Genomic DNA, 25,406 nt, shown 5'->3' with positions numbered 1-25,406 from the left:
GAATAACTTCAAAATGAAAAATCCACCTGCAGCACTGCTTAATAAGCCTCTGAAGATACAGACACAGCAACGTATCTTTTAACGTCTGCTTTGCAAGAGTTATTTATTTTAAAGGATCTGTGTTTGAGACAGCTCTAATAGGCAGATTCAGAATTAAAAAAAAAAAAACAAAAAACAAAAAACATTTTTAGTAGGTCACACAGAGCACATTCAAGATGGGGCCCCCAGCCACAGGCTGGCCAAGGCGGCCTTCTGGAGAGGTGTGTGCATGTCAAATGATCAGGCCACCCCACAAGGTGGGGGACACACAGCCGCTCAGCCCATACAGGGCCGTGCCAGCAGGAGGAAGCCACTTGGAAAAGGACCTCTGTCATTTCCCTCCCTCACTGTCCCGGAGTAAAAGTGACACGTTAGTGCTACTCACTCAAGTCGGGTACCGAGGAGGACGCACACTCTGGGTTCTCGCCCAGCTCTGTCCTCCGTTGGTTCCATTTTCCCCGATGTCTCAAGCTTCCAACAGACAGGATATTTATCTGGTACTTAGAAATGAAATCTACAAAGATTTACCACTAAGAACTGTCCTAACAGTCAGCCCACGTGCTCTAATAGCCTCCAATGCTCTCTTCTCGACTTTCTTGAGAAGTTTCTTTTGCCTCAAGAACCTAAAGACACTGGTACCAAAATCTGCCCACGGTAAAAGGCCAGAAATCAAAATAACCAGAAACCTATCAGAGCTTTTGGTTATTTCTGTCATTTTTATCAGTCAGGGCTTATAGAAAAAAATCAAAGCACCACTGGCAAAAAAACCCCCGATTCGAGCAATAATTCTAATTTTTACCACATCACGGTGGCTAACCTGGAGGTAAAGCACATGCTAACCTTTTGGTGTCGTAAGAGCTCGTGTTTTACTTTAGGCCACTGGAGGTCGAAACTGATTTCTCAGCCTGAGTTCCGACTGGGATGCATGCAGTGCTTACCTGCACCGAGGTTGGTTGGCAGGAAAGCAGCCAAGCCCACGATCTTAAATTTGGTTCCCCAGATATTAGACGTGACCTGAGCAAGATAGTTGTGCTGTGGGGGGGAAGAAAAGAAGAAAAACCACAATCTCTTTCCATATTTTCTATCAATCACTTAAGAAGTAAGAATGCCAACACTTTTTGCTTAAAAAGTCGCTGGTGGGCACTGACAGAAATATTCATTCTCTGTATCATTCCACCGTTTTCAATACCAGACGCCGACTACAGCATGCCAGGCCCTGTTTTTACGTGGTGGCTCACGGGCTGTGATTCTCAGGTCTGGGAGTGAGGGGCGGACGGTGTCCCAGTGTGCCCGTGTGTGGGTAGCTTAGAAAGGTCACAGAAGTGACGTGGGCACATTTTTCTTCACCTCTCCTTTTGCCCCGGTCACTGACCTATTACACAAGGTACCAAGCTCTGACTCCATTCTTAGCCTTGATATTTCTCCCAGAAATATCAGTTGCATTGATACCACTATGTCCTGAGACCACCCAATTATGTTTTTTCATTCAATTGAATTTCAAAAAACTTAAAAAGTTATCACTGTGCTCAAACCACACATATGTGTAGGGTGTGTGTGTACGCATGTGCAAGGGCAATAATAAAGACGAATAAAATCTAGCTCCTCAGGAAAAGGGAACCCTCCAACACTGTTGGTAGAAATGCAAACGGGTGCAGCCACTGTGGGAAACAGTACGAAGGTTGCTCAAAAAACTAAAAATAGAACTACCATATGATTCAGCAATTCTATTTCTGGGTATTGTTCTGAAAGTGAAACTCCCAAGACACTAATTTGAAAAGATATGTGCACCCCAAAGTTCATAGCAGTATTATTTAAAATAATTAAACATGGAAGCAACCTAATTACCCATCAATAGATGAATGGATACAGAAGCTGTGGTACACACACACACACACACACACACACACACACACACACACACACACACGAATACGGCTCAGCCATACACAGAATGAAATCTTGCCATTTGCTAACAACATGGATAGACCCAGAGGGTATGTGCTAAGTGAAGTAAGACAGACAAAGGCAAATACTGTATGATTTCACTTATATGTGGACTGTAAAAAACAAACCAAATGAACAAATACAACAAAACAGAAACAGACTCGTGGAGAACAAACAGGTGGTTGCCAGAGGGGAGGGTGGGGGGGATGAGTGAAACAGGTGAGGGAGATTAAGAGCTACAATTCCAGTTACAAAATAAATAAATCACAGGGATGAAATGTACAGCATGGAGACTACAGTCAATAATATTATAATAACTTTGTATGGTGACAGACAGTAACTAGATTTATTACAGTGACCATTTTGAAATGTATAAAAGTATCAAATCACTACATTGTACACCTGGAACTAACATAGTGTTGTAGGTCAATTACACTTAAACCTCCGCCCCCCGCCCACACACATACACACAGGCACTGAGAGCTCATAAGCTGATGGAGGAGATCAGGCTTGTAATTATTTGCAGACAGAGAGTCACCGAGCAATGTTATAAGGGAGCTATAAACAACATGCTTTGGGGTTACTCTGGCTGAGTCAGGGAAGGAAGGCTTCGTCATGGAGGTGAACTTATATCTGGAAGCGTGAAGGCAGAAACAAGGGGGAGGAGACGAGAGGATGGGCCCGATGACCCGGAGATGGAGACGCAGGCAGGACAAAGGCACAAAGGTGGGAAGAGGCCAGTCAACAGCGAGGCTGCAGCCCCCGGGGTGAGGGGGACCAGGAGGGAGACAGGCAGGCCAGACTGCGGGGCCGCAGCTGGGGCTGGGCTCCCGCAGACACTGGGAGTCACTGGGGGGTCAGGAGCAGTTTGAGGGAGCAGAGGTGGACATGAGGATATGTCTCAAGCAGAGCTGCCTGGGAGAAGGTTCTCGTGGCAGCAGCAGGGATGCCCGAGGTGGGAGGGAGGCCCAGCGGGATGAAGAGGTGGCAGGGGTACCGAGGGGGGCAACCAGGGCTCTTCTCCAGGGCACCCGGGTCGGGCACTGCCGTCCCAGGCACGGAGACGGTCCCGAGGGCTCGGCCGCTGTCGTGCACGCACGAGGAGGGGTGCGTGGCGGGGCTCAAGACACTACCTGAGTGATGTCTTCAAAGGGAAACTCCCTCCGCGTCAGGCTGGGCGAGCCGATGGACGGCTTGCGCATGGGCAGGCGAGGAGACCGGGATATCTCCTGAGCCGCACGCGACAGCTTGGGGGACTTCCGAGCCTCAATGTTGATCCTGCAGAGACGAGGCCACGGGTCAGGCACCCACCGGCGCTCCCGGACCCTCCTCACTTTCCAGCAGCCCCCCATGGTGTCACTCTCTCAGAGGCTCGGCCCTTAATTTAATCAAGTCCCTCCCACCTGCTTTTGCCTTACGAACATGAGGAAAGAAGGACAGAATCGTATATCAAATAGCATATATTTAAAGTATACTGCGGTTAGATGAAGCGATTCATTTGTAAGGAACCCCTGAGAATTAACTTTTACTTCCTATTGACGAAGAGTATGTTTAGAAATGCCTTCTGCCGGGGATTTACAAAATTAGTCCCGGGGAAAATGGTGAGTGGGAAGAGTTATTTCTCACCTTAAGACCACAATGATTTCACAATTCCTAATACATAATGTTTGGAATTCAACAGACTTATCTAGCATTTCACCACCTGCAATATTTAAATTAGATCTAAAGTTTGTCTTCAGTTCCTATGCTTATGACATGGGGAACATACGTGTTTAATGCCAATCTACCCCGTAGAGAGTATTATAAAAATGAACATGGTAAGGTTGATGGCGTTCTATGAAGGAAAACCATGAAGCCTCACATATACTGCTTGAGAGCCTGATAAGATATCTAGGGCTGAGGGGGACACAGCTGGTTAAATCTCCGTGCGAGGACAACCAGCCTGGCTGCTGTGTGCAGGGGATTCAACGCTGGGAAAGACGGAAGGAAGGAGGACCAGCTCTGGAGACTGCCGCACCCAGGAACTTCAAATGGACATTTACACGTGAAGGATCTGACTACTCATGTGTTAAATGGCCTCTCTGCTTAAGTAACGGGAAAAGCGGAAACACTGCAGAAGTGTAGGAAAGTTCATAATCTAATTTGCAAATTAACAAGCTTAGAATAAAGATGAAAAAAGAAATCAATCAGGTTGCTAGAGCAAATGGATATCTACGCGAGAAAAAACGCAAACATTTACCCCTAACTCATATTTACACAAAAATCAATCTGCGGTATAAAATTCATCTGAGAGCGAAACGTGAAAGCTAAAACTTTACAGAGCATCCAGAAGAGAACAGAAGAATGTCTTCATGACCTTAGGGTAGACACAGATTTCCTCAACAGGACGAAAAAAAGAAGAAATGCACATATTAGATTGTATGACAATCCATGTATCTGCCGAAGGACTCCCAGTTAGAAAACACAAGACACCCGAATGGCCAACAAACGTATGAAAACTTGCTCAGCATCATTAATCACTGGAGATAACGAGGATTAAACTATTGGGTTGGCCAAAAAGTTTGTTCGGTTTCCCATAAGATCATATGGAAAAACCCAAACGAATTTTTTGGCCAACCCAATACAACCAAATACCGCTTCCCACCCACCGGAATGCATACAATTTTTTAAGTGACCTTCAACTGCAGGTTAGAACGGGAGCAGTGAGAGCTCTCATACACTGCTGGTGGGAATGTGAAATGGTACAGGCACCTAGGGATACTGTTTGGTAGCTTCCCATAAAGTTCAACACATGTCTACCCCATGGCCCTGCAACTCCCCTCCTAAACAAGTGCATATGTCCCCAGAAGGTCTTGTATAAGAACATCTACAGTTGGTCTTGATTCATAATAGCTCCAAACTGGAAACTACCAAATATCCATCAATTGGTAAATGGAATACATTATAGTATATTCGTAACAAGGGAATTTCATAGAGCAAAAAAAGAGAAACTGCTGATATACGCAACGACGTGCATGAATCAAAATCATTATGTTGAGCAAAAAAGCCTAAAAAAAAAAAAAAAGAGCACGTATTTGTTTGACGCCATCTATATGAAGCTCAAGAACAAGCAAAACCAACCTACGGCAATAGAAGTCAGAATGGTGCAGGTATCGAACAGGAAGGGCCCAGGGAACCCTCCAGGGTGACGGAAATCTCATCTTCAACTGGGTGGTGAATACACTGGTTTATCAACTACACCGTGCTTATGTGTTTAAGATCGGGCGAGACTCTATCTGTATGTGAATTATACCTTGGTTTTGCACAGCATCACAGAGGGATCTTAGTGAAGATCTGGTCCACCCTTTAACTTCCATAGATAAGGAAAGTGGTGTCCAGGTCAGGGAGCCAGGATGGGGCATGTGGGGTTTCTTATCTACAACACCATAGCCCCTTCCACCTCCTCTCAGCTTTCTGCCACTCCTTAGGACAAACTTTAGGATCTAATTTTTTTTAGTTCACTATTTTTTCCCTATTACAGAATTATAGGCATGTAATTCTGCACTTTCTTTAACACATTACATACACCGTAAAAACATTTTTCTTACTTTTCTCAAACTGGAAGGTAAAACAAGCTCCCTGGCTATGGCCACCCCATGCCACCCATCGTCAGTGCTAACCACCCCTGGAATTTCTGCGGGTTTAGCAGACTTGCTACTGGATGTCTTTTTCTATCCCAAAGGCAAGGATGAAGGAAGCTGTGATTACTGCGGGCAGATCTTCCAGATGAAAGGCGACGACGCCCTCTGGCTGTGCTCTTCAGCTGCTGGTTTCAGTGGGATTCTGCTGCAGACACAACAGACACACCTTCGGAGACACAAAAAAAGGGAGCGCACCCCTAAAGACCGAAATTACCTTGGGAGTTTGGGTGATTTGCTAGCTCGGGAGATTTTGGGAGACTTCTTGGCAGCCCAGTCATCACTCAGTTCAATGTCACTGGAGTCTGAGCAGTTGCAGCTGTCAATCATCGTGGAAATCAGGCTGTTTCCATAGATTTCATCTGGTAAGACACCAACCAGCAAAATTTAGGGGAGTAATGTCAATTAGACCCTAACAATGGTCATTACTAGAAACCAGAGGACAGACTGACTCTGACAGGCCATCAGTTTAAGTCTAGAGGTTGAAACAGAAAGGAGCAGGACATTGTTTTCCATCTACCTTTTTATGCTCTTACATTTCCTAAGCAAAAGTAGGCACTTCTACTGCTATCAAAATGGGCATGAATTTTAACGCCTCTGGAATGTACAAAACAGTCTGGCCCTGTTTACTGTGCGGAAGGCTGGAGCCCAAAGGGCTGTGCTGTTGCGCCTCATGACACACCAGGCAGCCACCTGGGGCCACACAGGCTTGCGGCGGCCCCGGAACCCACGCCAAGCAAGGGGCTTGCTGACTCAGTGACTCCCCTGAGGGCCTGCTGCTGGCCTGGGACCTAGGAAGACCCCAGTTGGTTCCAGGCCTGCTCTGGACTAAGACCCATGTCAGGTCTGTTCCAGGGACTCCCAGAAGTTTACGTCTGGATGCCAGGTGGTCTTGGAAGTGCCACAAGGTTGCCGGTGGGCCTTGGCTTTTCCACCTGCAGGAGCTGCTGGCTTGCTTCGAGCAATGGCTGGAATGAGACCCATGCAGTAGAACATTCGGCGGTAGCTGTGGGCTCCGCTGAGGTGCCTGTATGGGGGCCAGCTGGCCATCAGGCAGAAGATGATGTGCACAGAGCAGGCTGTCACCAAACCGCAGAGTAGATGAAGTTCACATTAAACACCCTCCCCAAATCCCCTCTCCTTTGCTGCCTTCCTCACCCCCTCACCCCCCAAAACCCCCCGAAACCCAGCTCTGCCCTCACTGGAAGTACCCCGTGCTTCAGAATCACTTTGCTGACAAAGCCTCATCCCTCCAGGCTCCGAGAGCCTTGCCAGGTAATAGAAAAAGGCACGTGAACTAACTTATAGAACGTGAGTGATCAGATCGTTCAAAAGGGCTGTTTATACTGGAAAGGATGAGTCTGTTAATCCAAACTCAGCGCCAAGTTTCTGAGCATGTGGAGATGACATCTGTGAACAGGGGCCTCTCGGAGGCCACAGGAGGCAAAGCAGAACAACTCGGCAGGGAGGCTGCTGACGCCCAGCCCGTCACTACCTCACCCCCTTAAGCTGCCGCCTGAATCAGGAGGCACAGCTCCGGCACCCAGCGAGCCAGAGTGCTGTGCATCTGAGTTCCACCACGCCCCGAGCAGTGCTTTCTACTACTTCATTTATAATTCGTCGCAAATTATTCCTGGATCAAAGGAAGTTTGGCCATGATTCAAACAGGCGTGTGACCTCACAGAACACTTTCGCGTGTTCATGAGCACAGAGCCAGTCCACAGACCTGAGGAAGTTCAGTAACACAACTCAACGCTGACCTACACTTGTTAACCACTGCTATATACCATACCGTTTGCTCGTTTCCTTCACTGAAGTCTTAGTCTGTTCGGGCTGCTCTAACAAAATACCACACACTGCGTGCCTTACAAACAACAGAAATTACTGTCTTGCAGTTTTAGAGGCTGGAAGTCCAAGGTCAGGGTACCAACATGGCCGGGTTCTGGTCATGCCCTTTTCGGGACTGTAGATTGCTGACCTCTCACCGTGTCCTCACGTGGCAGAAGGGGCCAGGGATCCTCCTGCAGGCTCTTTTATAAGGCACTAATCTCATGATTATAAAGGCTCTGCCCTCATGACCTAATCACCCCCCCCAAGGCCCCACCTCCTAATACCATCTCACTGGGCGTCAGAATTTCAACACCTGAATGCTTTCTTGGACGGGGGCACAAACATTCGTAACTACTGTGTTAGCTGTCTCCCTAGCGTGTAATTTCGCCATAATAATGAAACATGAAAGGGGAACATTAGAAAGGACATAATAAAACATGAGAAGTGAGTAACAAAATTATAAGGACTTTATTGTGAAATACAAAATATGTGAATGCATTTAAGGTGTGTATTGATTCATGGCAACACTGTGCAAATAACTGATTTTGTAGGTTGTACCTAAGCACTTGTCTTCCAGGTCTTTTGTTCATAAGTTTTTTTTCTTTTTTGCTTGTTTATTTGTCTCCTCATTTGACACTGCACTTTTTTTTTCTTGCCAAATTTCTTCCTTCATTAACAGAGATACGTTGGGACTTCCCTGGCAGTCCAGTGGTTAAGAATCCACCATTCCACTGCAGGGGGCACAGGTTCGATCCTTGGTAGGGGAACTAAGATCCCGCATGCTGCATGGTGCGGCCAAAAAAAAAGAGAGAGAGAGAGTGGTTTCCAAATACTAGGCTGCGTATTTGTGGCTGAGCTCTGTGTTGCGCTGGGAATGCCCCTGCACTGTTGTTCGTGTTCTTGGCATACGGTCCCACGTCCGCTGATAGATGTTCCAAAGTTCTACGAGAAACATGGGTTCAGCTCTGCACCTTTGAGGCCCTCGGCTTCCTTCTCCTCCAACGTAGTGTGTTTCAAAATAGGAAACCAACTCTCAGGGCAAATCATCGTCATCTGTTAGCCCAATAAAGCCATCAGTAACGTCGCTAACTGGGAGAAATGCTAGTGCATTTCAACCAGCCAAAACCAAACTGTCAAACCAAAGTGTCAATCAGTTATTTTATTTTTCACAGCAAAGGTGTCTACGGCAAGAGGCTTGTGGCAAAAACACCGGACACGGGCTTAAAGAACAGAAATTTATTTTCTCAGTTTGGGAGGCTGGAAGTCCAAGATAAAGGTGCCTGCAAGGTCAGGTTCTGGTGAGAGCTCTCTTCCTTTCTTGCCGATGGTCCCCTCTGCACCGTGTCTTCACAAGGACTTTCCTCAGTGCGTGCATGTGTGTGTGTGTGTGGGAGAGGGAGAGAGGGAGAGAGGGAGAGAGGGAGAGAGGGAGGGAGGGGGGGGGAGAGAGAGAGAGAGAGAGAGAGAGAGAGAGAGAGAGAGAGAGAGAGAGAGATCTCTTCTTTCCCTTCATCTTACAAGGCCACCAGTCTTACTGGATCAGGACCCCAGGCTTACAACAGCCTCGTTCAACCTTAATTACCCCTAAGAGCCCGAACTCCAGAGTCCACAGCATTCCACCCCTGCTGCCCCGCTCAAATTCATGGCAAGCTCCCATGCAAAATACACTCCTCCCATCCCAACAGCCCCCAAAGTCTTATTACTTCATACCAGCATCAACACTCTCATCTAAAGCCCAAAGTCTCACGTAAATATCATCTAAATCAGATGTGGGTGAAACTCAAGGTACAATTCAAACTGAGGCAAAATTCCTTTCCAGATGTGAACCAGTGAAAGCAGACATGTTATGTGCATCCAAAACACAGCTGTGGGACAGGCACAGGGGAGGGATTCCTGCTCCAAAAGGGAGGAGAAAAAGGAAAGAAAGGGCGATGGGTCCTACGCAAGTCCAAAACCTAGTAAGGGGAATTCCATTAGACCTTAAGGCTCAAGAATAATCCCCTTTGGTTCAATACTCTGTGTCGCCTCCGTGGTACTCTGGGCTGGGGTTCAAGGCTCTGGGCTGAGGCCGTCTTGCCTGTTGAAACCGCGGCAGTGGCCCTGCTGACCTCTGAATTGCCGCTGGGGTCATTCTCCCTCTTGAAGAACAGAGTACGTTCCTACAAACAGCTCTCTCATCCCATCCCGGCAAATCCAAGATGTCCAACAGCCTGCCTTCACCTCGTCCTGTGTGGAAAGGCTGAGAATTTTCCAAATCTTCAAGTTCTGGTTCCTCTGTACTTAACAATTCCTTCTTCAATTCGTCCTCCCCTTTCTCGTTTTATTCTAAGCAGTCCCGACGAACCAAGCCACTCCTTCCAAACCACTCAGAAATCTCCTGGGGTAAATATCCAGTTTCACTGGCTTGCAAGTTTTATCTTCCACAAAACACCAGAACACACTTCAGCCACGTTCCCTGCCGCTTTATAACAAGAGTCACTTTCCTCCAGTTTCCAATAACATGCTCCTCACTCTGCCCGAGACGTCACCAGAGATCGCCCTAACTTCCATATTTCCAAGGTGTCCCTCAGAACCCCTCCAGCCTCTACCCAGGACCCAGCGCCAAAGCTGCTTCCACATCTTCGGGTATCTGTTCCAGCAGCACCCCACTTCTCAGTACTACAGTCTGTATTAGTCAGGGTTCTCCACACACGTACAGGAAAAGGGAGCGAGAGGAGGGGAACTGGCTTGTGCGGTAATGTTGGCTGAGAAGTCCCAAGGTCAGGGGGCCAGTACGGCCGTGTCCTTGGCTTGCAGACCCACACCTTCTCACTATGTGCTCCCATGGCCTCTCCTTGGTGTGTGCACATGTGGGGGGGGGTTAGTGCGTGCGCGCAAGAGAGAGAGAGAGAGACAGAGAGAGCGCGCGCACGAGAGAGAGACAGAGAGAGAGAGAGACAGAGAGAGACAGAGAGAGAGCACATGCGCGAGAGAGCGCATGAGAGAGCGAGAGCGCGAGAAAGAGCAAGAGAGCACGCAAGAGAGAGCACGTGAGAGAGACAGACAGAGAGAGACGGAGAGAGAGAGAGAGAGAGAGAGAGGGAGGGGGAGGGGGAGAGGGGGGAGGGGAGAGAGAGGGGGGAGAGGGGGGAGGGGAGAGAGAGCGCTCTCCCTCCTCATTTTCTTAGAACGCTATCAATCCTATCGGATTAGGAGCCCACCGTTATGACAGCGTTAATTACCTCCTAAAAGCCCTGTCTCCAAAATACAGTAACCCTGGGTTAGGGCTTGAACATGTGAATTTGGGGCACACAATTCAGTCCATCGCAAGCTCTAAGGATTCCTTTTGAGAATCCTTTGACAACTGGTGGATTTCTGCTAAAAAAATTATTGGGATTCATGTTATCTATTATAAAAACATACAGTGGTAATTTTGAGGAACATCTGTTAAGTTGCTTGGAGAACATCTACAACAGTGGATCACAAACTTTAGAACATAACAATCACCTGCACACCCATTAATCTGCAGAGTTCTACGCTTCCCTCCAGACCTGCTGAGTTAACCTAAGGGGCAAAAGCCCAGGAATCTCTATTTAAGTAAGTATTCCAGGTGACTTACAGGGAGGCGGCCCATGGACCACACGTGAGAAACAACGATGTGCAGGTTTGGAAGAGTTAATCCGCTTCTCACGATGAGCAATTCCTGGCTTCTCCTGGTCAGGGAGCTTTTCCTCCTCTGCACCCGTTTACGTTCACCATTCAGCTGGTAATTAGTCATATTCTGCCTGTGATACATCTTCTATTTTTGTCTCAAGGTATTTAAATCTTGACTTTTTAAATGAACTTTTCGAATGTTGTCTTGCCGTCCAAAAGGAATTACAAACTCCTTGAAAGCAGAGACGCCCTGGAGTTGCTTCACAGCTGCAGGAGATTCAAGGACCGTGTACAAAGTAGGCACCAAACACACCTTATTGAATCACTTTGCTTTACAACTTTTAACTTCTTTTAACTACAAAAATAAAACATCTCGTCCCCCCACCCCCCGGCTTCTGTCCTGTTCTTCAGCAGGGAATCCATGCATCCGGGGAACAGAGGCAAGCTCTGACTCAAGTTCCCCTCAAGATGTCACCTGAGCATAGGCTCTATGAAGTCACGTGCCCGGGAGGAACCTGGGAGGCAAGAGCGCCCGTGAGAAGCCGGGACGCGTGTGCCGCTCAGCCCTTCTTCACACGTCCCCTCGTCGGCCACGCTCATCGTCAACAGCTCTCTTCTTTCCCATCCCCTGAAACGCATTTTCCTTCCAAGTTCACGTCCACTGCTCGCCTGTTCTCCTCTCTTTGCCTTCCTGCCTCCACCTGCCTCCTCACCAGCCTCCACTCCTTCTACTTGCTCTCCCTGCTCCTGAAGACAAAACTGACTGAGGTAAGTACAGCTGTACTGCTTTCAATTTTATACAGTAACACTGTAGCAGAATGTTGCCACAGATGCTGAGTGAATAAAGAAAAGCAGACAGAGGTGGATTGACTATATAAAACACTAGAGGGGCAAGGAGGCTGAGAAAGCCCACTGCACTGTGACAGGAGGATGACTCTGGTCGTCCCACGACCTGTGGCTTTGGGGACATAACGAGGGGCAGAGCCCAGCTTAATGGGCAAGAGCGTGAATGGGAGACGGGAAGTGGAGAGAATAAAGATGAACTAATGGAAACAAACCCAATTCAGCTCGTGTCGTTTCAAGGTCAGGTGCGTGCCAGGCCCTGGGGGTACCACGATGACTCAGTTCCCTCCCCACAGGTCCCCGGGATTCGGGGGCCAGACGGAGCCCTGGCGTGACAACCACCGCGGGCCCTGAGGGACACGGTGACGGGCAAGACTCCACAGGGAGGCGGCAGCACCTTCGGGCCAGCAGGTCCTGCTGGCGGGGACACGCAGGCCATGCCAGTCACCAGGTGGGGGCCCCGGGCTAGCACACACGGTACCAACAAAAAGATCACGGTTCCTTCCCTCGAGGCTCCCAGAGAGAAGTACGCAGAGAGCACCTGGACACACCACCGAGTCATGAAGACCAGTCTAGGAGGGTTTCTGGAAGGCAGGGGTGGTTCACCATGCCAAAATCTCTATGGGTGAACAAGCAGTTTTCCTTGGAGGTCGGCTACAAAGCAGTTAACGGTGGATTAGAGAGGAGCAGAAGCAAGGTGCTAGCGGGAGGCTGGGGGGCAGGCTGAAGGTCTGACAACTCCAGTTCTATCGTTCCCTCTGGGGGGCGGAGACAGCACCTCACTACTACTTTCCGATGGCCTCCACCAGCACACGAAGGTCCTCAGTGAACACCTGATGAGTAACCGACAGAGGAAGTCGCCATTCCCAGAAGGCCTATGCCAGCTTGCCCCGACTGGAGCCCGCGCTGCCTCTACAGGCCCGGCCACACTGAAGCTGTACAAAACGCTGTTAAAAACCCATCAGAAAGTACATTAAGAGAGTCATTAACTTTAACGGGATTTTGGAAATGGAGCAGCTTCAGGGATGCTCCTCGCCAGCCCAGACAGGCTCACGTTTCATCCACAGGCTCCCCCTCCGCACAGTTCGCCAGGAAGGCTATTCCACAACCACACCCGACAGGGCTTCAGTGCCTCCGGGGGAGGGGGCCCCACCTGATCTGCCATCTGTCCGCGGGTCCATGATGACGAACTCGGGCCGCAACTTGCTGATGCGCCTCCCCTTAAGGATGGGCACGAGCCCGCCCAGGTGCTCCAGGTAGAGCGTGTAGCAGGGGCCGCCCACCTCGGGGTCGTCCTCTGTGCGCTTCATGGTGCAGTGCAGACGCTCGCTGCCGGTCGACGGGTAGCTGACGAAGTCTCGCATGTTGCTGGGGTCTGGAATTGGGGGCTGGAGGCAGGACACAGAAGGAAGCAAGTGTGGGCACCACTGATACTCTGCACTGGCTGCAGCTCAGGAAGGGTTAACTATGTGCCGTGAAACAGGGACTCGCAGCGCTGGGTGTGTGTCAGAATGCCAGCGGTTAGGACTCGGCGCTTTCACTGCTGGGGCCCGGGTTCAACCCCTGGTCAGGGAACCGAGATCCCACAAGCCGCATGGTATGACCAAAGAATAAAAAAAGAATCTCCTGGGGGCTTTTTAAAAATACCTAAGCCAGGATCCCACCTCAGACAATGAAACTGGAATCTCCAGGGGATAAGCCTGGGCATGTGCATTTTCTAAAAACTCCCCCAGGTGATTCCAACGTGCAGCCAGCGTGGAGAATCACTATTGCAAAACCAAGATTGTAAACCAACTAGAAAAAAAACATCATAACAGGTTCTAAAACTCTGACGTTTTAGAAAAAAAGTAACCAACAAGCCAATCTGATACTTAGAAGCAAAGATAAAAAACAAAAAAAGAGAATACAGAAAAGAACCTAAGGTGCAGAGGGCCAGAGGCTAAGGAGGAAACCCACCCTTGAACAGCAACTGGCAGCTATGTTCCACACACTCCCACTGAGAACAGACTAGCTGGGTTACAACCCGTATAAAGGACAGCTGACAGTGAGTGCTGGCAGCGGTCAGCTTCCTCAGCACAGTAGTGAGGAAGGCAGGCCCTAGGACTGAACTGGGCTCAACCCCGACCATTTTCGTAACTATCGATGGAGCGAGTTACCTGACTTCTAGGAACACGTTTCCCGCTGTCTCACGTGGGAACAATGGCAGCATCTGCCCGCAAGTCAGGACTGAACGGACGGACTGACTGTCGGGAGGCTACAGCAGTCAGGCTCGGAATACTGCCTTTACCACAAGAAAGCTCACGTCCATCACACAAGGCGAGTCCCCCATGGACACTAACACTAGGGACAGACAGCACACAGGGAGGACCACGGCAGAACTCTGGGGAGCCGCACCACTTCTGTGGTCCTGCTCTGGGCCTCTCGCCCATCTCCCTGACTCCGCCCTCCTCCCGGCGGTCCTTCCGGGGCAGGCAGGCAGCCAGCAGGGTGAAGAAGGAGCAGGGGGAAGGCTTTACCTTGATGGTGGGGATGAAGGCAGTGGAGAGGTAGGAGCAAAGGCGGGGGGGCAGGGTCAGCTTGCTGACGTCCTTGTCCTCTCGCAGGGCGCTGGCAATGGCCTGCTGGCACAGCAGCTGCAGGCTGGACACCCGGTGCTCCACACGCACCACGTACAGGGCCGGTCCTGACGCCATCAGCAGCCGAGAGTCCCGGTGTCCCCAGCAGATGGAGATGATGGGGCGCTGCCGGGAAGGGAAGGGAGACTGTGTGTAAGCTTCTGCTCTTGTGAAAAGCAAAGAAAGATCACGCTCTCTGTGTCGAGCAAAATAAAATGATCTAACAGATTTTTAGAATGTTGGTTTTAAAAAGCACAGTCGAGGATATTAAATCCTACATTATAAAAAGTCGGCATTTTCAGGCTTTCCCTGGTGGTGCAGTGGTTAAGAATCCACCTGCCAATGCAGGGCACACGGGTTTGAGCCCTGATCCGGGAAGATTCCACATGCCGTGGAGCAACTAAGCCCGTGCACCACAACTACTGAGCCTGCGCTCTAGAACCTGCGAGCCACAACTACTGAGCCTGCGCACCCAGAGCCCGTGCTCCGCAACAAGAGAAGCCACCGCAATGAGAAGCCCGCGCACCGCAACAAAGAGCAGCCCCCGCTCGCCGCAACTAGAGAAAGCCCGCGCGCAGCAACAGAGACCCAACGCAGCCAAAAATAAAATTAATTAATTAAGGAAAAAAAAAGTCGGTATTTTCATTGAAAAGTAGTTAGATCCCCAGGCCAGAGCACAAAGCACCGGAATGGTGTTACCAAGTTCTTTTACATGTATTATCTCATTTAATTTGGTGACATAAAACCTAACCTAGCTCCATATAATGACATCTCTGCCAGGAGATGCAAACAGCCTGCGGTACACAGTAACCCGTATTCCTTCCTGAGGCTCTGGCTACCTGGATCCTCAAGTAACAGGGGTAGTTTCCAAGGCTTGGAGAGGTAGACCAGATGGCCCTTCCCTTTTGTCCCTATAAGGGACATTTCAGAGTCAGATCAACATTGGATTTGAGTCACAAGCTCATGACCCAGGGAATAATACAAGTCTCGTACTTTCTCATGAGTCAAAAGGGGGCTGTGAGGATTAAAAGAGATGAAAGAAATCAGAGTGCTTCTGGGACTCATCACAGGTGATAACCCACAGATACTCAATCACTGTTATTCTCAGCCATCCTTGAGCCGATGGGGCAGGAAAGGGGAGAGAGAGGGACACAGTTCCTGTGGCAGCTGGTCTAGGGGTTTGTGGCCATTATTGGCTTTGAAGAGGCAGGCTGGAATCCAAATATGCAAGTTAGAAACTGGCTGCACTGGGAAAAAGAATCCGAAGCTCAGGGGCGCCATCTAGGAAAGGTCAGCCCAGGAAGAGGCGGAGGGTCGCGACGGAGAAGCAGCGAGAGGATTCGCTCACTCTGGTCCAGACAGGTGGAGTTCCAATTTAATGAAGTCAAGATCAGAAGTGGGGATACCAGATCTTTTATAGGAAACAGGAAGAGAAGTTTCACAACACTTTAGTGACAGGCATCAAGATAAAAGAAACACATGAAGACACTTGCTTAAAATAGCCTCCAGGGTCAGCTAATCCTGGCTTCGAATTCAAAACAAAAATGCAAGGCTGAAGATAACTTCATTTCCATCATGGCGAGGCCGCGCAGCCGCAGGGTAGGACCACAGCCGCAGTCCCCTGGAGGAGGGTCACAGGGCCTGGAGCTCAGTCTGGGGGCTTCAGAGTACTTCCAAGAAGGGCCTCCTTATAAAAGGATCCCTCACAGGGGGTAGACCCCCACAGAGGAAACTGTTAGGTTAGAGCAAGACATAATCACTGCCGAAGACACTGCAGACGACACATGAAAAATATACGAAGAGAGTTTCTTCAGTATGACCGACCCCCCGTAAGCGCAGTTTAGGACAAAGCTCTATTGGTAGCATAATCATGCTTGATCTTAAAGCTGCAAACCGCCCTGCCAACCCCCAAGTCTCCGAAGATAATACTTACAACCTACAGCTCAAATCATGAAGAACCGCTTCCAATTAGCACAATCTGACTCGGTTGGAACTGGCTGCAAAAATACCAGACACTTCTTTCTTCCAATTTTCCATGAGTTTTGAATCCATCTACCTGATGTCCCAGTGGTCACAATGCAAGAACACATATATTCATCCTCTCTTCCCCTCCCTCCTCCTGGTTTGCTTTTCATAGTAATTACCTCTGTGTTAACAGCTGATTACATGTTTTGGGAGGGTCTTCTATAAGATTATCGTTATGATAAGTATGCTATAGCTTTGTAAAAAGGAATTTAAACCACTTTATAGACTTTCAAGTCTATAAACAGATAAAAATCCTATCTGTTATAATTACAGGTATAATCACTACCCATCTTAACAAAAATTAACAATCAGGTCGTAAAAACTAACTACATTCCAGTTGCACATTAAGGTATCTTAATGAGCACCCGTATTATCTCATTTAATCCTCTCAACTCTGCCACACAGGCATCATTATTCCCAGTTAACATATGTGGAAACTGAGACTAAGAGAGCTCCGTAACTCACAGCTGATCAGCAGGAGAGCACATTCTCACCCATCCCCCAACCCCGCTGCTTATGCTCATCTTACTACAACGTGTTGCCTCTCTGTCAACCACAAATACAGTCACGAACCCCAATTCTCCCCACAGTTCTCCCCTTAATCTGCTTGGTCAAGGCTATTTTACTCAGAAACAGACCCAACAACGGATGTGTAGAAAAGGCAACAGATAAGAGGAGAAACGAGCTGCATAAACCACGAGGGAACAATGACCAGAATAACTCATTGTGGCAGAAAAGAGCCCCCTGGTCACATGGGCCCACGCTCGGCGGTAACCCAGCCACGCGGCGCTGCCGGGTGAGCGCGAAGCAGCAGAAGGTGGAGGAAGGGCCGTGCCCTCCACACCCGGCATCGCGAAATGAGGAAAACTGAGAATTCTCAGCAAGGAGGAGTGCAAGGACTGAAAACTAGACCCGGGAAAAAAGAATTGGAATAATTTGGCCTGGAGAAGTGATGCCTGCAGGGTCTCAAAGGACCTGTTATCTGGAGCAAGGTGACCAGGAAACCCCCTTTTCTAAGAGCAGGACAAGACCACTACCACTAGGAATTTATAGTACAGTACAGTACGGTACAGCATTCACTTACTTGCCCAAGTCAGTGATGATTTATTTATTTCAGCAAAGGGGGAAATCACACTCATTGAATTTATTTTTACAGCATATGCCCCATGTAAGATAATAAAGTAGCAAAATAAATACTGGTGCCTTTGCCATAATAAATCTTAAAGCTGTATTAGAAAAGTAAGGAAAAATTTACAACTACTGAAAGCTGATACTCTTGTCTGAAGATGCTGAGGTATCACTGACATGGGGAAGTTGACTGTCATAGTTACCATTGAGTCTGAGGCCAGTAAGTAGGGCCATGACCTCTCAGGATCCCTGTAAGTCCTGTAAGCCCGTAGGAAGTCCTACTACCTGGGATCCATGCACAGCATGGTGATTACAGTTAACAATACTGTACAAATACCTAGAAGTTACTAAGAGAGAAGACCTTATATGTTCTCACCACAGAAAAGAAATGGTAATTATGTGACATGAGGGAGGTGAGAGCTAACTTCACGGCAGTAATCATACTGCCATACACACGTATAGCAAATGCAGACGTCGTAGACCTCAAACTTCCAACGTGTCCATATCAAATATATCTTAATAAAACTGGAAATAAAGAAATAAGAAAATTAACAACACAACAAAATCCTTTTATACCTTGCTTATACTTTTACAGTTTTTCACATGTCATCTTACTTTTTACAAGTCTCATTTCCTGCCGGTGCTCATCTTCCTGTGCTGTTTACTGGCGCTCCAGCCTGCAAAGCCCTCAGTACAAGCTTGCCGTTTTCTCAGAAAGGACAGGAATCAAGGCGGTGGTAAACACACGTGCCCGCAGACACAGGGTAGGGGCGTCCCGATTCAGCAGCCCCGGCCCCTGGGACCCGTCGCTGCAGGTAGAACAGGAATCCCCTGCTCACTGCCCCCGGTAGAGCGCGTCCAAGCTCATCTTCCCCAGGCACATCCCACCCACCAGGATTAGCTGCAGCCGAAGAGAACGGTGTCAAACATTCTCTTCCAGCGAACCTGGGAACACGCGAGGGTGCACACAGACGCGACTCCCGCAGATGAATGTTTTTGTTTTTGAACAGCTGCCGTCTGCTAGGGAGAAACTCGGCTGTAAATGTGTGGACTTCATCGCTTTCTCAAATTGCACAAAATGACTATTTTTAGCACCGATGGCTAGAACTTAATTTGTGTAGGTATTCGGCACGTAAATCTAAGGCAGAAGGGCAAGACGACGAGCTGCATTTCGGGGAGTATCCGTGTGGCGGAACCTGGTGCTTTGGTGAGTTTGCTGGCCCGATGCCAGGTGTCCCTGGGCCGGAGAGGCACGAGAGGAGCGGCCAATGGACAGTCAGGCTGTCCCTCTCTCTGTGTCAGACGCCAGCTACTTACGAGGAAAGCAGGTTAGTCTGCTCACCCTAGTTCCGCTGCCACAGCATCATGGAAGGTTAACGGCCTGTTTCAACCCCTTATGCACGCAAAGAGACGCTAAATACCTCACGACCTCATCTCCTGCTGCTACACGATCCGCGCCATGCATCCGTCCAATCACGTACTCGCCTCCTGAGCTGTCAATCGGTCAGTCAGTAAATCCCTGTCGAATGTGCGCAGTGGGCCAGACACATGCTGGGCGTTTGGGGATTGACACGGAATAAAAGAAGCTCCCTGCCTTCACGGAGCTGACGCTCTGAGGGGGGACGGGGAGAGAGAAGTGCCTCAGGCTCTGTGACAGGGACGGACTACCTGATGGTGTCAGCTAGTGAAGAATGCTACGAGGTAACAATGGTAGAATAAGGGGCTAGAGGCAGAGCAACGGGATCGTTTCGGACAGGGGAGCAGAGAAAGCTTCCATGCAGGAAGTTTCAGCAGAGCCTGAGATGAGTGAGTTGGTGACGCTTGTGGCTGGACCTGAAAGCCTGCTCACCACACCACCGTTTGTGTGCAGCAGTGCGCTGTGCGGAGTCCTCGAAAAGTTTAAAAGGGAATAAAAAGCGGGGTGTCCTTTCCATGTTAAAGATAAGCTTTTCAAGCAGGATTAGAGTCAAGAGACAACAAAAGGGTCAAACCAGTTACACTGGCCCAAGAGAGAGAAAAAGAGGCCATCCAGGTACGCAGCTGCTGGCTGATGGAGCCCTGGGACGAGGAGTGAGAACCCGGGAATGTCAGAGGGGTCTCCTGTCTCCCAATTGCTTTCCCTCCTTTCTGAGCTCCCCTAGGAAGAAGGTGGGGATCTCTGTCTTAGAGGAAATGCACTTCAAATGTTTCACAGCCCCTGGTAGAAGGGGGTGTTTAATGTTTGTACAGGCGAGTACACAGGAGGAAAGCCTTCCAGCAGAGTTCACTTTTAAATAGACCAAGGTGGTGACTGTTCACCGTGAAACTGTGTTGGCTGGAGCCATGGACAATTTTGAATATTAAGTTACAATGATCTGGCCACCAACTAAGCTGCAGTAATAAAAGCTAGCTCAGGATTCAGTCGCCCAAATCTCCGTTTTGAAAGAACATGCCGTTCTTGTATTTTATAAGCAGACAGCCCAGAAGGGACTTTCTCAGCTACTTACAGCAAACAATGGGAAAAACACACCTGTGGCAGCTTTGAGAGAACAGGTACAATTAATTCTCAATTAAAGAAAAGGCAAAACTAGTTTTGCTAAAGAATTCTCCTTCAAGAGCCTGGAAGTCTATGACCAGGCTCCGTCACTTGATTTTTCAGTTCCCACACCTACCATCTTCCTCTTTTAATTTTTTACCCAAATATCTTACATCAACACCTGAACCTTACAGAATATAAGGCAACTCCACCAACTTGCCTTTATTGCAAAAAAAGTTCATAAAGTTCATAAAGCTAAACACACACACACACCAACCAAGCCACCCAAAAAGCCCAACCAGCCAACCAAACAAAAAACACACAGACCTGAAGCACCGAAGCCTGTGAACTTCCGTCAGTGGTGCTAACCCTCAAAATCTGTGGTCAAAGGATCAGATACGCAATTACATGTAGATGGTTACAGATAGCACCTAGTGTGATCAACTCTAGACTTTTAAATTATGACAGGAAGGAAAAGAAAATAAATTACAGTGTATTTCCTTCTGGGAGCTTCAGCCACAGGCATTGCTGTTGTGAGTAACTCAGGAGAATCAGTTTTAAAATGAGGCTGCCGCCAGTTTGTGCTGGGCAACGGCTTTGTACGCGATAACCTACAATCTCATTCACTTGGAAATAAGTTATCCGATCTAAACTGCATTTAGTTCTTTTTATAAACAGCCCAATAAATTGCCTAACTTCCTTCCTGCTATAAAAACGTTCCTGCCTTTGGACAACTTGAATGGCACAGTACAGACATGTGATTCTAGAATCATTACAGACGACAGTTAAGTTGGTGCTACATATAAGCAGTACTGTACTTGGTTTTTAGTAGCATCGTTATTTAACTTTATATTATTGAGGCGATTTTTCCAATGGCTGAAACAGACCCTCAAATGAAAAAAGAGTCAACAATTTATTAAAATGCTGAGACACTGTGTGAATAGCTTTCTCCAAAGGAAGGTGAGCCACGCCCCTCTCTTATCCCTGAGCCTCAAATGGTTTAAATTCAGGACCTATGTTAATTTCATGGGAGAGCTGATGAGAACTTTTGCAATGGTTAAGGCCGTCGAGCTGCTACTACATTCTAAGCACAGTGAAGGTCAGAAAAATGAACAAACCATGGCCTTTGACTTTAAGAAAATAAGGCAAATAAACAGAAAAATGTAACACATGCCAGAGGTATTAAGCAATGCCCTGGCAGTAAGGTAACAATTACTGTGTAAACCAGGTAATCCCTCCTTCAATCCCAAATCCATAGGGACTCCAATATCTACCTTTATTTTGTCACACACCTTGGCCTCATGCTAACGGCCTCAACTCTGCTCCACTTGAGCTCTTCCTGGGTTCGCCTCATCACCTAGAACTACTTCACTTCTAAAATAGGAATCTGCATTTCCTACCCAAGCACAGCTTCCCATCCTGTGTTTATCACTTCTTCCTGAACATGCCTTATTACGACTTTATATTACTTGCCAGTCTCAGGTCATAGAGCAGATGCTACCCACCAAGGTTCCCTGGCTGCCCATTTCTATACCATCCTTCGCAGTTCCCTGAATTCCTTCCAGTTTTGGTCTCTCTGCTACATGAATCTCTCCAGTTCCTCATTTCAGGCAGCCTGTACCACTTCTGCCTCTCGGGGTTGCAGAGGCGGCCTGGGCAACGTTGACTCTCACTTTAAAACCACGCTGTCCTGCTCTGGCCGGGGCTTGATTTCAGCTTGTTACCTTGAAGGGCTCCTGCATCGCGTTCTATGCACTAGCACTCAGAGCTCTGAGCTCAGGGCCAGCTGCGTAGGAGCCCCTCAAAATATGTTTGCTGGGTGCTTGAACAAACGAACAAACAAATACGCTTATCTGCCCACAGAACATATTACACTGTCAAAAGATACATTTACATCCTATGACAACTCAGCAACAAGAAAAACTAGCAATCCAATTAGGAAATGGGCAAGGGTCTTGAACTGACATTTTTCCAAGGAAGATATACAAACGGCCAACAAGTACAGGAAAAGATGCTCAACATAACTAATCCTCAGGGATATACAAATCAAAAGCACCACGAGATAACACCTCATGCCCATCTGGACGGCTATCATCAAAAAACCAGAAAATAACAAGTGCTGGAGAGGGCGTGGAGAAGCTGGAATCTTTGTGCACTGCTGGGGCGAATGTAAGATGGTGCAGCCACCATGAAACAGTATGGCAGCTCTTCAAAAAGTCTGACACAGAATTACCATATAGCCTAGCAATTCGACTTCTGGGCATTTATCCAAAAGGACTGAAAGCAGCAACTCAAAGAGATATCTGTATATCCCTGTTCACAGCAGCATTATTCGTTAACAGCCAAAAGCTGGAAGGAAACCAAACATCCACTGATGGACGAATGGATAAACAAGACGTAGTGCACACATACAATGGCATATTATTCAGCCTTAAAAAGGAATGAAATTCTGACACAGGCTACGATGTGGATGAACCTCGAGGACATTCTGCTAAGTGAAGTAAGCCAGACACAAAAAGACACACACTGTATGGTTCCACTTATATGAGGTACGTAGAACAGTCAAATTCATAGAAACAAGAAGGTATGGACAGTTTCGGTTTTGCAAAGATGATAAAATTCTGGAGATTGGTTACAAAATAATGTAGTACACTTAAAAATGGTTAAGACAGTAAATTTTATGTTATGTGTATTTTACTACAATTAAAAAAAAGATACATTTAAATAATTAATGCCTGCACCTAATTACAAATTTCCCCAAACCTGGTATACCGGTCTCTCTGATGAGCTAGGTAAGGTTAGGACATAAGTCCCTAGTTTATTGTCACCCCCATCAACCATCAACTCGCTCTCAGACTCCACTCCACTCCACGCCACTGTAGTGGAATTCTGCCTCCACCGTAACTGATCCAGACCAGAAATGAGGCGGCCTAAAGCTTTCTGGGAGATAAAAACAAATAGAGAGGGGCCCACGTGTGCACACTTTCTTAAACACCTTTAAGCTTTTTTCCTTACTGTTTAACAATAATTTAGTTTAGCTGTAAAAGTACATTACTGGCGTAACAAACAAAATCAGAGTAAATAAATGTAAATCCAGCATTCACGTCTCTGCGAGTTTCTGATTTTTGCTTCCGAATGATGATAAACACCAGCTCGCTCTGCTTGCTCACTGTGCACTCGTCTGGGAATGGAAATGGGTGTATTTTGGCTAACAGGCAAAAACCTCTCTTTCCCTTACTTCTTCTGGTCTATACCCCATAATTTAATTCAGGTCAACAAAAGATTAAAATCTGTCAAAGATAATCACAGTGAGTAGAATCAGCTCACGAGCATTTAACGGAGGGTGGGTGCAAACTAACACATCAGAGGCACGGCCGGGTGTCTGGCACACATCCTTACTTGCACAAGCGTGTCCAGTGTAAAGATGTGCTCCCCGCGAACATTGTAGAACTTGACCATGGCACTCTTCAGAAGAGGGCCATTGGGAAGGTCGCCGAGCTGGGTCGGGCGCTCCATGCCAGCGACTGCCAGGAGGTCTCCCTGTGTGCACCACTGGGCCACCACCTCTGAAATCAGAAAGAGGAAAACGGTCAGCACGAGGGTGGGACCCTTGCTTCCCTGCAAAGATGCTCTGGCTTGGTCAGAGTCTGAATTCATGACTGGATTATTTTTCCTTGAAAGATAACAGAGTGTGCACCCCAAGATATGCCACATTGGCATGAGAATTACATAGAGCTGAAGGCGATGGAGAAGAAGCAGATAGAAGAAAAGCTCTCTCCCTTCCCCCTACTTGCCTAAAAGCAGGACATAAATCTGTGAAGGTGTCTACCCATCCCCCACCAGGAAGGACAGAAATGAACCACTGGTGACAACGCTAGACCATTATCAACACCAGGGGAATCTGCATAACAAACTTTACTAACTGGCCCTTATCTTCCGTTAGCTCCCCCATATAATTACCTGCCCACAATGTGCTGTCCTAGAAACTTCAAGTCTTCTCCTTGTCACTTCTCCAAAAAATGTATTGTTCTTTTGTTAACATGCTATCTAAACCCTCTGAGCTACTCATCTCTGTGCTTCCACAGGTAAACACAGTGCAGGTGTTGTTAAGCTTCTGTGTGTTTTTCTCTGGTCAATCAGTTTTTTGTCAGTCTAACTTACAGGGCCTGGTCTGAGAGCCTAAGATGGGTAGAGGGGAAATAGCCTTTTCCCCCCCTCCCCGCTACGTCCTCAAGAAAGAGGAAAGTCACAATAAAGGGTAAAAACCCCAAATGAGGTGAAGCAGTTTACAGTTCACTGTGTGATAAACAGAATTCCCCGAAGCTGGGATACTCAGCAGATCTTTCTTCAAGGCAGAACTTCCTCAGCAAACGTCAGCAAGGCAAAGTCCCCCCAACCCCACGAATCTGCAGTGAAAATGGAGTGGGCAGGGGTGGGAAGGAGGGCTGGCCGTGGAGACCACGAGGGGTCCAGCACTGTAAGCTCTTGTGCACATGACACAGATTACAGTGTTGGTGACAAGCTGGGGAATACCAGGAGTCACCTTTCTTCGCTGGAAAAGTTCTCTGATGATGTTTCTTCGAGACAGTAAAAAAGAAATACTAGACCCTTCTGCTCTACAGATCTTCCTTGGCTTACAACAGGGTTACACCTGGATAAACCCATTGTAAGCTGGAAATGCATTTAATACACCTAACCTTCCGAACACCATAGCTTAGCCTCACCCACCTTAAACATGCTCAGAACACCTACATTAGCCTACAGTTGGGCAAAATCATCTAACGCAAAGCCTATTTTATAATAAAGTGTTGAATAGCTCACGTAATTCACTGAATACTGTACCGAAAGTGAAAAACAAAGTGTCCGGGTACAGAGTGGTTTTAAATGTATCGGGTTTTGACCCTCGTGATTGTGGGGCTGCCTGGGAGCTCCGCTCGCTGCCGCTGCCCAGCATCACGAGAGAGGATGGGATTGCAAGTCACTAGCCTGGGAAAAGATCCAAATTCAAAATTCAAAATACGGTTTCTACCAAAGGCATATCGCTTTTGCACCGTCATAAAGTTGAAAAACCCCAGGTTGAACCACGGTAAGTCAGGGACCGTCTGCACCTTGCGAGTCAAACAACCGACCTGTCCGTGATGGGACAGGTTACCGCAG

The 25,406-nt window shown here is 47.9% G+C and overlaps 1 protein-coding gene across 8 annotated transcripts in view; it reads right to left on the bottom strand.

The window, feature by feature from the left end:
* Positions 1 to 25,406, bottom strand: part of TULP4 (TUB like protein 4) — a 228,503-nt gene that overhangs the window by 13,623 nt on the left and 189,474 nt on the right. For all 8 annotated transcript variants that reach the window (XM_033867911.2, XM_033867906.2, XM_019951676.3 and 5 more), the window contains 6 exons: positions 23,649 to 23,815; positions 14,483 to 14,707; positions 13,120 to 13,354; positions 5,878 to 6,022; positions 3,117 to 3,261; positions 978 to 1,071 (listed from right to left, as the gene is read on the bottom strand). In XM_033867911.2, coding sequence (XP_033723802.1) covers positions 978 to 1,071; positions 3,117 to 3,261; positions 5,878 to 6,022; positions 13,120 to 13,354; positions 14,483 to 14,707; positions 23,649 to 23,815 — 1,011 coding nt within the window. The remainder of the gene's footprint in view (positions 1 to 977; positions 1,072 to 3,116; positions 3,262 to 5,877; positions 6,023 to 13,119; positions 13,355 to 14,482; positions 14,708 to 23,648; positions 23,816 to 25,406) is intronic.

The sequence above is a fragment of the Tursiops truncatus genome, chromosome 12, assembly GCF_011762595.2.
Source record: "Tursiops truncatus isolate mTurTru1 chromosome 12, mTurTru1.mat.Y, whole genome shotgun sequence".
Classification (NCBI taxonomy): domain Eukaryota; kingdom Metazoa; phylum Chordata; class Mammalia; order Artiodactyla; family Delphinidae; genus Tursiops; species Tursiops truncatus.
This window is presented reverse-complemented; position numbering and strand designations above follow the sequence as displayed.